General features: G+C 38.3%; 1 protein-coding gene across 5 annotated transcripts in view; it reads left to right on the forward strand.

The window, feature by feature from the left end:
• Window positions 1-11,500, forward strand: part of SPAM1 (sperm adhesion molecule 1) — a 40,591-nt gene extending 29,091 nt beyond the window's left edge. For 4 of the 5 annotated variants that reach the window (XM_082772978.1, XM_082772979.1, XM_082772981.1 and 1 more), the window contains exons 2-4: window positions 1,972-3,161; window positions 5,120-5,209; window positions 7,017-11,500. In XM_082772978.1, the coding sequence (XP_082629104.1) occupies window positions 2,193-3,161; window positions 5,120-5,209; window positions 7,017-7,667 (1,710 nt within the window). In that variant the 5' untranslated portion in view covers window positions 1,972-2,192 and the 3' untranslated portion in view covers window positions 7,668-11,500. The remainder of the gene's footprint in view (window positions 1-1,971; window positions 3,162-5,119; window positions 5,210-7,016) is intronic. The other variant, XM_082772982.1, reaches the window with a different exon arrangement.
• Window positions 11,501-12,289: the final 789 nt, after the last annotated feature.

Genomic DNA, 12,289 nt, shown 5'->3' on the forward strand with positions numbered 1-12,289 from the left:
ACAAAGCTCAAACATAAAAGGAAGCACACATGAGATGGGAGCAGGGATACTGTCTGAGCGTGTAAGGATGGTGTTAACAAAGGCAAAACCCACCTGGAGTTGAATCTGGCAAGACATGTGAAAGGCAACGTGAAGAGCTTCTACAGGTCTATCAGAAGCTGAAGGAAGACAAGGAAAAATGTGTGTTCACAGCTGAATGAGGCAGGAGATCTGGTAGTAATGGACATGGAGAAGGCCAAGATACTCAGTGCTGCCTTCACCTCAGTCCTTACTGGAAAGACTGGCCTTCTGGGACCCCAGGCTCCTTAGACCCATATAGACTGAAGCAAGGAAGACTCACCCTCAGTGGAGGAAAATCAGGTTAGGGAACATTTAAACAAACTGGCCATATACAAGCCTATGGGATGTAATGGTACATGCACATGAGTGCTGAAGGAGATGGTTGATGTCATTGCAAGTACTATTAACTCTTAATAATCTTTAAAAGGTCATGGTGACTGGGGGAGGGTTCTGAGACCTGGAAGAAAGAAAATGTCACCCCTATCTTCAAGAAGGGCAAAACCAAAGATCCAGAGAACTACAAGCTGGTCAACCCAACCTCACCTTGATCCCTGAGAAGTTGATGAAGCAAATAATCCTGGAAAATTCTTCCAAACACTAAGGACAAGAAGGTGATTGGAAGTAGTCACCATAGATTTACAAAGAGGAAATCATTCCTCATCAACCTGATCGCCTTTCATAATGAGATGACTGCCTTGGTGGACAAGGGGAGAGCAGTGGATATTGTTGATCTTGATTATAGTGAGACTTTCAACACTCTCTCCCATAGCATTCTCACTGATGAAGTACAGGCTAGGTATATGGATGGTGAACCTGAAAACGGCCTGAACTGGCAGGCTCTAAGGGCTGTGATCAGTGCCAGGAAGTCCACCAGAGGCCTGTTTCTGGTAATACACACTACGGGTTCAATGTGGGCCCAACACTCTTTAACATCTTCATTAATTATCTGGGTGATGGGCATTCCCAGACACACTATGGCCCATTTCATGGTGTCTCCCATATTTTCCTCCATGCTCTCACCTGCCTTTGATACTCTGTGGCCTAACCATGAGGCTGCCAGGGGAAGTGACAGATCCAGATATGAACTGTCTCAAAATCAGGAGGGAAGTGGATTCAGGTAAGCTTCTGCACAGAGGAATGCTTTAGCTGTCTGTCTGCTGTGTAAAAGTTGACCACACCATGACTACCACCACTGCTATTATGTTCTTGAATAAAAGTAAGCGTGACTGCTCATTGTGTATGTATGGACAACCTCAGCTTTCCTAATGAATTACATTCCTAGGTAGACTTGGCCTTCTTGTCACTAAATCTGTAAATCTCAAATGGTCTCAAGCTACAGATAGATGGCCATATGCCAAGATTATATGCAGTTTTTGAACCTGTTTTAAAACTTCTGGACAGAGTGTCTATCATATCATGGATACTTCACTGAGTTAAATGAGTTTATATAGATTGTTTTCTTGGATGTAAGCCATAGTTTGGGTTCCAATTTTGTGTTATCTTGGATCTTCCCCTAAGTGCTCTGTACAATTAATCAATTAAGACCTCAAACTTTAATATTTTAAGATAAGTGAGAATTATTACTGATAGATTACTGTTGACTAACAGAAGACATTGTGAGACTGCTCATGTTTACAGGCATCATTCACAGCCACAATCAAGACTACCAAACATGCTCATTCTGATTCACAACTCACTGTATACTATTTCACTGACAATTTTCACTGTTCTTACATACTTATGTCCTCTAAGATTGTACATTGTGCTTTTCCTTCAAGAGTTCAAGAGGGAATTTTACTCAAAGATGACAATATATTCAAAACCATAAATGGTATTTGTTTCACAGTTAGAAAAGAAGGTTTTATCCCCACTTACTTTATCTTTTTTTTTTTTTTTTTTTTTCTGCATTAGGTTTTAAAAATTGTTCAGACTTTTGCTCCAGTCTGAAATTGTAGAGAGCCTTGCATAAAGGACATGCTGATTTTACACCTCAAGAACATTGCTTAATAGCTTTAATCTGAAGAAATATATTATATGGTAAAGCTTCCAACAGACTACCAAACTTGTCAACACCCAGAGAGCATTTAATTTTTGTTGGATCAGAAGCACTTAATACCATTGCAATTGTTACAATGGAAACTCTAAGACAAATACAAAGTTTTGGAATTCGTGTTACCTGTATGTATCCTATAGCATCCGGTATGGTGTTCGCCACTGTTCTAGTTTCTTGCTGCTCATCTCTGAACATAAGAGCTCGTCCACTTATTTCTAATTCGCCATTCCTTTCTATCTGGAATGCTCCTACAGAACTTTGTTCTGAAAGGACTGGAGTGCATCTGGATATGACATTTTTTTCTCTCATTGGAAGTACATTGAAGACATCCATTGGGCAAAACATTACTCTATTCTACCCAGACAGACTTGGTTACTATCCTTACATAAACGAAATCACAGGAGAGGCATTCAATGGAGGACTCCCCCAACTCTTGCAGCTGGAGAATCATTTAAAAAAAGCCAAAGAGGACATCCAGTTCTATATTCCTTCAGATGAACAATCTGGATTGGCTGTCATTGACTGGGAAAACTGGAGACCTCTGTGGATAAGGAACTGGGGATCAAAAGACATTTATAGACAGGAATCCATTGATCTCGTTCAGCAGAGAGACATAAGTCTATCAGAAGCTGAAGCCAGGACTATAGCTAAAATGAAATTTGAAGCTGCAGCAAAATCTATTATGTTGGAGTCTTTGAAGCTGGGCATAGCAATGAAACCAAAACGTCTATGGGGATACTACCTTTACCCAGACTGTTATAACTATGATTACAAACAAAACCCACATAATTATACGGGAACCTGTTTGGATATTGAAATAGCAAGAAATAATGAGCTTAATTGGTTGTGGGAGAAAAGCACAGCACTTTATCCATCTGTCTATCTAGAGACAGCCTTAAGATCTTCCAGAAATGCCCAACTCTTTGTTCGCAACAGAGTTCAAGAAGCCATTAGAGTTTCGTATGTCTCCAATTCTACTTACCCCCTTCCAGTTTTTGTATATACACGACCAGTATTCACCGATGTCTATGAGGAATATCTCTCTCAGGTGAGTGGAGCTACACGTTAAATATTTCAAAATGAAGTGGAAAGAAATTACTAGGTGACACTTATTTAGCAAAGATACTAATTTGTTTCAGGAAAAAAAGTATGTAGATTTTGCATAAAAATAAATTAATCTATCAACTAAGTATGTGCAAACCGAACAGTAAGAGGTTTATTTTCAAGCCTTGCTAATGAAATTACTAATTATTTACTAAATAATAATTTGCACTCTGAACAGTCCTCACATGTTGCAAAATGTTAGAAAGCTAAAAAGCATAATTTAGTATGTTAACTCAGAGGAAAGAATAACCTTTCCAAGAGAATTAGTAAAACTGGGCTGGCCAAATGTCTGCTTTTAAAAGTTATAAGGAAAAACAATAGAAGTGATTTTTAAAAAATTATTTTTATTTTTTATTATAGAAGTGCTTCTTACTCTTTGCTCTTCACTTTGTTAAGTAGGAGATATATCTCTCCTGCTTTTGTAAGAGGACTGTAGAAGGACATTAAAGATGATTGGTGTAAGATCTTCTCATACTTTCATGCCTCTCCCACTCCTCGGTGTACATTTGGAGAATGAGAGGTCACTCAGCAATCACTTCCGTGTCCAGAAAGTTAACCTTTTTCTTCTTTTGAAATTATGAGGTGCATATTAAGACAATTTTTATTGCAGGAGTTCTTAAACAGTAAATTACCCTTCTTCCACCCCAATTCATCTGATTTTTCTGATGATAATTTAATTAGTTCTCTAAAGTCAAAGAACTTGCTTGCCTGTCTAGGACTTGAAGTACTGATGCAAAATTCAATTTTTAAAAATCAAAGCAAGGACATTAAGTTTGCTGATTCTTTGGTAAATGGGTTTTAAAGCTGGTGAGGAAATTCTGTCCTTAGGTGTACTGGGGTAGCCTCCTAAATGGCATATCAGTATCTCACGGGTTTGTCAAGGTTAGCCTCTGTTTAAGGTCTAACCATCTTATTACACTCCTGGCTACACCTTTTAATATTTTTTTATATATAAGCTATCATTGATACCACCACTTTGGAAAACCTTTTCCTGGTCATCCAGGTCACAAAGAAGGGGAAGTCAGGGGAAGTGGTCCTGGTGACTGCCTTGTGTCCTCCAGCATCCTAGTTGGAGCATCACTGAGCATTTCCCCCTGCTCTGTGCATATCTTTGAGGAAGAGGGTGTGCTGTTACAGTCCCTGATGGGTTTCTTGTTACTCACTGAAACCCTCACTTCCTTCCTTTTCATGTTGTTCTCCACAGAAAGTTTTTTCCTTGTTCTTTTTCTATCCATAGTTCTCTCCCATCCCACATGGGTTTTCATGTTTTGTTAGTGCTGGGCTAATAGCTGACTCTAGAAAGAGAGCTGAACAGAAACAAATTTCCCAGATTAATCTCTGTAAAAGGCCAGAGGCATCCTCCTGAGAAAATAGATTGCTGTTGGTGAAAGCTATTTTCTTGCTACTTTTCAGCTTCAGCACTTTCTGGTAACTGAAATTAAGTACAAACCAAACCAACCAACCAAAAATAATAATAAGAAGAACCAGACACCTCCCTCCTCCCACCCACCCACCTGTGCTTTCCAGCCTCTGTTTCAGGCAGCATTAGTGAAATTGGTTACTACCAGTTGAGCAGTCAGGAAGCAATGCAGCAAAATAAAACTTAAAATGGTTGGTGGAGTGTATGGGCCAAACCACTGGCTCAGTTTTACAGTCATGTTTTTCTAACCAGATGACATATATACACTGGAGATAGTTGGCAGTATTTTCTAGTATCACCTGCTTAACTCCATCCCATAATAACGTAGTGTAATTGTGAGCAGAATGTTTGCATTGTGCATAATTGCTTGCTGTTTTCAGAGTGGTTATTTTGGCTATGTAATTTACTATACGTATTATACCTTTTGCCCATATGTTATAGCTTACTTACATCAGTAGGATTCTTTCCACATTCACTCTCAGGATGACCTGGTAAATACCATTGGAGAGTCTGCTGCACTGGGTGCTTCTGGAGTCGTGATCTGGGGCGATATGAATTTAACACAAAGTAAGGTATGCCAGATTAATGATTAATATGACATTTTTAAAGAAAAAATAAAGTGAAAAAGATATAAAACATTATAATTATTTACATCATATTTTCTATTTTAAAAATGAATCCATATCGTCAGCAGACTTACTGTCTTCACTAATTATAAAAACAAACAAACAAACAAACAAACAAAAAAAACAAAAAGGCAAAAAAAATATAATCAGGATTTGAAGATTGCCATTGACTACACAGAATAAGAGTTCAATTTTTTGAAATTTCATTGTTGGTGATGAGTAACTGGACAAGCTACTATGATAACTGTAAGCGAGTCACCACCTGTTCACTTAACTTAAGGAAAGAATTCCCATATCTTCATACATTCCACTCACGAGGTAGAGAAAAAAAAATACTTGAACTTGCACAGAACAATTCTTAAAAAAAAAAAAAAGACTTCCACTTTTTATTTATAAAATGGTGCACTTGGCAATAATATTTAACACTAGGAAACACTAGGAGTCAGCATGTGAAATATCAGCTCTAGCCTGTTCTGAGTGCTATAAGTACTACTTTGACTAATTCCAGGGTAAGAAAGGTCTGAGTCAGAAGAGGAAGAAAAATCAGATTGTCTTAGGAAGGTCAAAAACACATTTTGAGAAACATTGTTGTAAGGACATTCAAATATTTGAACTAGCTCATTCATACCCAGGCAAACTGAATAAAATAAACTACTGTATGGGAAGACACTTCTGAAGGCTTTTAGGAGCAAAGAACCAAAAATCTTCAGCACTGCTGAAGCACTACTGTCACAGACAGCATGGCCAAATAAACCTCCACAGCTCTGTAAGGGTCAAATTCTCAGAAGTGTCCCACTGACCATTCTTTGTATGAGAAAGCATATCAACTCTGATTTTTCAAATTTTGAAACTTAAGTGAGCAAACAGGATTTTCTACAGCTCAGCCAGACTATGCATTTGTGCACTAATGACACGTTTTTTCAAGGGTATCACAGTCTGTGGTGTCTCAGCAATGAAATATTACTGCGAGCCTCACTTCTGCATGAACTGGATAAACCAAAATTTTCTAGGCAGGGATTTTAGATATACCTAAAAGAAAAACAATTATGTATACCTCAGATTCATTGAGATGATCTCCTTGGGTCTAACTAGATTTTTCTATGTATTCATGTATGACATTGGGTAAATGGGCCTAAGAAAACATAGATTCAGAAACAAGGAGTTCAACAAACCTCTAGTTATTATACTGTGCCAAGCATACACAGAATATATGCCAGTTTCATCAAGTAGATGTTGCCCTAACATGGTTTTTGACCATCCTCCCAAAATGCGTTCCATTCAAAAATGCTGTGAAAGGTCCGTATTCCTGCAGCCAGCTGCTTGTGTCAGGGAAAACTGAAGAGTATCACAGGATGACGTAATAGAAAAATTATTTGTTCAGGTTGAAGAAATATTTTGTGCATTTTTTTTCCCTTCAAAATATTTAGGACACATAAAAAGGAACGTTTAAAAATGGATCTGATTCAAATTACTACAGGAATTGTCATACAGATAAAGTGAAAGCTTAAAGTTATCTACTTTCTAATGCAAGTGCTTTTAGTAACATACTCAACAACCACCTGAGATTAGCTTACTGTGGTCCTTGAATTATATAGCAACTTCTCCTATAAACCTGCTTCCAACAACCAGTTACAACTATTATCAAAACCTCAGGATAAACATTTATAGATATCCACTACAGTACTGTTATTATAATAACAACATTTTATTAGTTTCTGCACTAAACTTTTCAGATATGATGCTCTTTTTACAGAACACCTGTAAGACTCTGGACAACTACCTTAGAAGGACTTTGACTCCTTACCTCATCAATGTCACAATGGCAGCCAGAATCTGTAGCCAAGTATTATGCCAAGATTCTGGTGCCTGTGCACGGAAAAAATGGAATTCCAGTGACTATCTTCACTTGAACCCCAAGAATATTGTCATTCAAATGACAAAGGATGGAAAATACACCTTACAGGGGCAACCAGCATTTCAGGATCTACAAACATTCATAGAAAAATTTGACTGCCACTGTTATGCAGGGCACACTTGTGAACCTAGAGTTAATATCAATGACATCCAATACCTCCATGCTTGCATTTCAGAAGATATTTGCATTCAGATGTCCTCAAATTCACTTTCTAATATAGAAGCTTCTGATGAAAAGATCTTGTCTAACAGGACTGTATTTTCACTTACCTCTCAGAGTAAGGTGACACATCCTGAAATAGAAGACTTCCAACCTGACATTGGAAATAATATACTCCATATAACTGCTGCAGAATATAACACTGTCATGGCTGCCACTATATATGATGTAGAAGCAAATGACACTCGTACTTTCAGTAGTTCTTCGCCCTATAAAATAAGGATGTTTAATCTGCTCTGTTTAATTCTGATTTTTAGAACCTTAATATAAATGACTCATGAAAGTGAGAATATTCTTTTCCCCTAGCTGTGTTTGAAATTCTAAAGGTTTTACTTGCACAGAGAAATCACTTTTGAAAGGTGTAAAATAGGTGCAGCTTTGTGGTCTTATCTGTAACAGGTAGCCTTTTCTATTCCTTAGGTGACATTTCAATTTGAATGTTATTTCTCCAGTTTAGTTCTATAAACTACTATTTGTGCCAAAAATATACTAGTCTGTATATAGTGATTATACCTACGAAAGGATAATCCAGAATGAGAAAGTTGTTTTTATAGTTAATATTTTTAATGGTTACGTTTGAAAAATAAATTTGTTGATAATGCCATTTTATATACAACAAGTTAAACCAGTTAAATCCATCACAATCCATACTTCATTCTGAGCAGTCAACAGGTTTGATGCTCTATGCAGGAATTAATTTCATTCCATATGAATACTAGCTATTAAAAACATGTGGCTTAACTGTAAATCTGTGGGACTTGGCAGCATAAAATTTATTTGATTAATGTGACCCTTTTTCACTTTTCACAATATCTACAAGGACAGTGTGTTTTTTCTTTTAATTATGTATATTCCTAACTCTTGTTCAAAAGTTTTTAGCTTTAATGTAAATGTTGTCTTCAAATATTACAGCTTCATTATTTAAAATTTGAGCTGTAGCCATTAATTCTTCCTTCTTTCTTCTCCTTTTCTTCTCCCAAGTCCACATCTTGTTTCAGATTTCCCCTTCTTGGCTTTCAGTTCTTTTGTCTGCCCAGCACATAACTCACCTGATCTGCTTCTTTACTCCTTGCTGACACTGGTCACCAGTCCTGGTTTCTTCATTCAGCCAGCCCTATCCAGTGCATGTGACTGTCTCTGTGCCATTGCGACAAGAGGCTGTGTGCCTTCTCTATGCCTGCCTATTTCCTAACCAAGCTATTTGATGGAAGCCAGTTTGTTCCGTAGGAAAACTCAACAGTGGAAGATGCAGTGATGCTGGGGACCTGGGACTCTCCTTCTTAACCTTCAGTGTCTGTGATCTGTAATCTCAGGACCGACTTTTTGATCTGTCCTGCTCACAAAACCCCAAACCACCTGCCCTGGTGCACAGAAAGCTGCGTGCCACCAAGCACCCTCTCAGTGGGGGCACTACTGCCACGTGCCATTAGCCAGGGAAGGAAGGCAGACAGCAGTTGATGGGTAAGATGGTGAAAGAGGTAATACCTATATCTGGAGAAGAGTCTGGTGGAAGACAGACATGGAAAGCATGCCACTGGAGACACTGCAGGCCAGGCCACAGGGTCAAACCACTTTCTTTCAGCTCCGAAGAGAAATGGCAAGCACACAAGACCCATGCCTTCACTGAAGATGTTCAGCTGTCTTGCAGAGACAATGTGGCTTGTATGTTCCTTGCAAAGGAGAGACATGAAAGAACCTTGTGTATTCTGCACCGGATTCAGAGAAAATCAGTTACTCAAGTCAAAGACATGTCAATACCCACTCATAAACAGTGTCATCATAACTACAGTAAGGCTCTTTGCGTAGTATTATTTTATTGACAAAAGCAACATTGAAGTAGCATATATACCTCAGAAGGAAAACATTCCAGTTTCACATTGAGGCCAGTTATGATTTATGTACAGTTTAAGCATTTAGAAGCAATTAACTGCAGTTCATTTGATAAAATAATATTTCCAAATTGTTATGTCAGATGCTTAATAGAAGGCTTGACTTCTAATGGGTAAAGAGTGGTTGCTGGCAGGGATAGATTAAAAAAATCTCCCTAGAGCTAGGCATGATCTGCATAAATAAATCATCACCTCACACAGATACAAGGTGCCTCACTAATGGAACTACCTGGAATTTCAATATAGTAGCCCTTTACTTACAAAAAGTTAATGCCTAAATCCAGCAGAAAATCCATATGACAGCCAATGCCTTCAAATTTTCAGATTGTCAGTCATAACAGATGTGCAGAAAAATAGATGAAGGCTTTAGATTTAACATGGAGAAATAACGTTTTATGGCTTTTGGACAGCAAGTTATAAAAAGAAAGTGACGATTTTCTCATTGCATTTATGCTGTTGAGTCCAAAAGTCAAAGCCATTCCTACTGTCAATGTTACAAGTAGACTAATGAGTAAGACTATATTTGTAGCAAACTTTCTGGTACCAAAGAAGCCTTCTGGCTTTGATCACCTCTGTAGAAATGTAGATTCTTCACTGCAGCTTTGACAATGTTTGTTTGTCCTTGGGTAACCAAAAGCCATTGTATACCTTCTGCATTACTGCTGCATCTGAGGTCCCTCTGTTTCTTGTTGAACCTGTGATAACTATCAAAGGATTTCTAAAAGCTGGAAACTTCACTTGTAATGTCTTAGCATATTTTGTATGACTTATATGAAGTTTTATTTTTTCAGCACAACCCTTTAACACAGCTAAAATTTTATGTTGGCATATAGAGTTTTAGTTCAAAGGCTGCATCACTTTGTTAAATCACAAGTTTCCTGAGGTTAAGCTTCTCTGTAAACAGCTGGCTCTCAGGAAGACACTGGATTTGTATTACTTTGTGATAAGAGAGCTTGCAGGATAACAAAATCCTACAAGTCTTGCCATAAATATCATTGACTATCAGCCAAGTAATAGCAAGCAGAGTGTTGGGGCGGGGATGAAATCATGAGGAAAGAAGTAGGAATGAGTAGAAGAGTTAAGATAGAGCATCTAGGACCTCCCAATAGATGCAAAAGAAGTGAACTGCAGAAGTGAAAGAGTGAAGCAGTAGTGAACATGGACAGTCTTTGTGTACCACAGTTTTTATCTACCTGGTATTTAATGGAGACGATCTTTTCCCAATTCCCACTATAAAGATAAAAGAACACAGTAACTGATATGCTAGATTAGATCCATCCATCTGATCTTTTTCCTGAGAGCAGTTTGGATAGAAAAATGAGAGTAAAGCAGGCCATCACAATAAACTGTCCACAGAAATGCATCTTCCTAAGTTCCATCCATAGTTATCTCGTGCTCTCATGTACCAACCACCTTTTGAATATTCATTTTGGATACTTATGTCACCTACATGTATCTGGAATTCACGCTTTCAATCCTGCAAACTTCATGTCATAGTGAGATTCAGGTCACTTAGCTTCTGTGTATAATTACAGTATTTTCCAAACACAATATTTTGCTCTGCATTATATTTGTCTTGCCTCTTTCTATGTCAGAGTCACCATGGAGTCAGCAAGAGTTTTCATGGAGTAAGGAAGGAGAAAAGAAGGAAAAGGAAAACTGCTCCTTCCATTGCTGGTGACTTATCTTATGTTCAAAGCCAAACTTGTATTCTCCTAAAGAAGACAAAAACAAAAATCACTTACCATTAATTGCACATCCTGTAATCATTAAGTTGTCTCTGTAGCCTTATAGTTTCAGTTTCTGATGTTCTTATATTTTTCATAAGATGAAATACTAGATGAACAATCATTTCGCTTTGATTACTATCCATTGTTTTGTACTTCACACTTCCATGTAGAATGGAGGCTGGCAATAGTCCGGGGCTGGGGAATGCTAAACTGGGTTTAATGAAGAGGTATAAATGAAAGATGTTCAAATACCATCAGTGCTCTTCTTAGTGAAAATCTTGCTAAAATTTTCATTAAAATTCTGCTTCTCTGTGTGAAGAATCTGGATCTGGTTTATTGTGTTGCTTATTCTGGGACACCCAAAAATATTAGCACTTTCAAGAGAGATGGTTGTTGGCTTTTACGTAATTTGAGCAGAAGTGAAATCATAGTCTAGTCCATGCCTTACAGTTTCTTTCTTGCTTCTCTGTTCAAAAAATAACTGATGCACTGTCGTGGTTTAACCCGACCGGCAGCTAAACACCACGCAGCCGTTCGCTCACCCTCCCCCCTCCCTCTCTGGGACGGGGGAGAGAAATGGAAAGTGAAGCCCGTGAGTTGAGATAAAGACAGTTTAATAAGACAGGAAAAAAAATAACAAAAATAATAATAACAATAATAATAATGATGATACAATGGTGATAATACGAAAGTAATAATAGTATGTACAAACAAGTGATGCACAATGCAATTGCTCACCACCCGCTGACCGATGCCCAGCCTAACCCCGAGCAGTCCGGCCCCCTCCCCCCGGCTAGCCACCCCTATATATTGTTTAGCATGACGTCAGATGGTATGGAATACCCCTTTGGCTAGTTTGGGTCACCTGTCCTGGGTCTGTCCCCTCCCAGCTCTTACTGCACCCCCCAGCCTGCCCGTTGGCAGGACAGAGCAAAGGCTGAGATGTCCTTGGCTTAGTATAAGCACTGCTCTGCAACAATTAAAGCATCGGGGTGTTATCAGCACTCTTCTCATTCTAAGCCAAAACACAGCATTCCACCAGCTACTAGGAAGAAAATTAATTCTGTGCTAACTGAAACCAGGACATCTATCCACCCCTTATTCCATACCATTTATGTCATGCTCAGGTTACACTCTTTTCCATACATTCTAATTAGTCACCTATAGTAATCATGGTAGTGATAACATACAGTATAATATACTATTTAACATGGTGCAATTCAGTTCATGGGCTATTCTCACCCAGTATTAAATCTCCTTGAGGTACACACCG

This window comes from Aythya marila (genome assembly GCF_965140915.1).
Source record: "Aythya marila genome assembly, chromosome: 1".
Lineage (NCBI taxonomy): Eukaryota > Metazoa > Chordata > Aves > Anseriformes > Anatidae > Aythya > Aythya marila.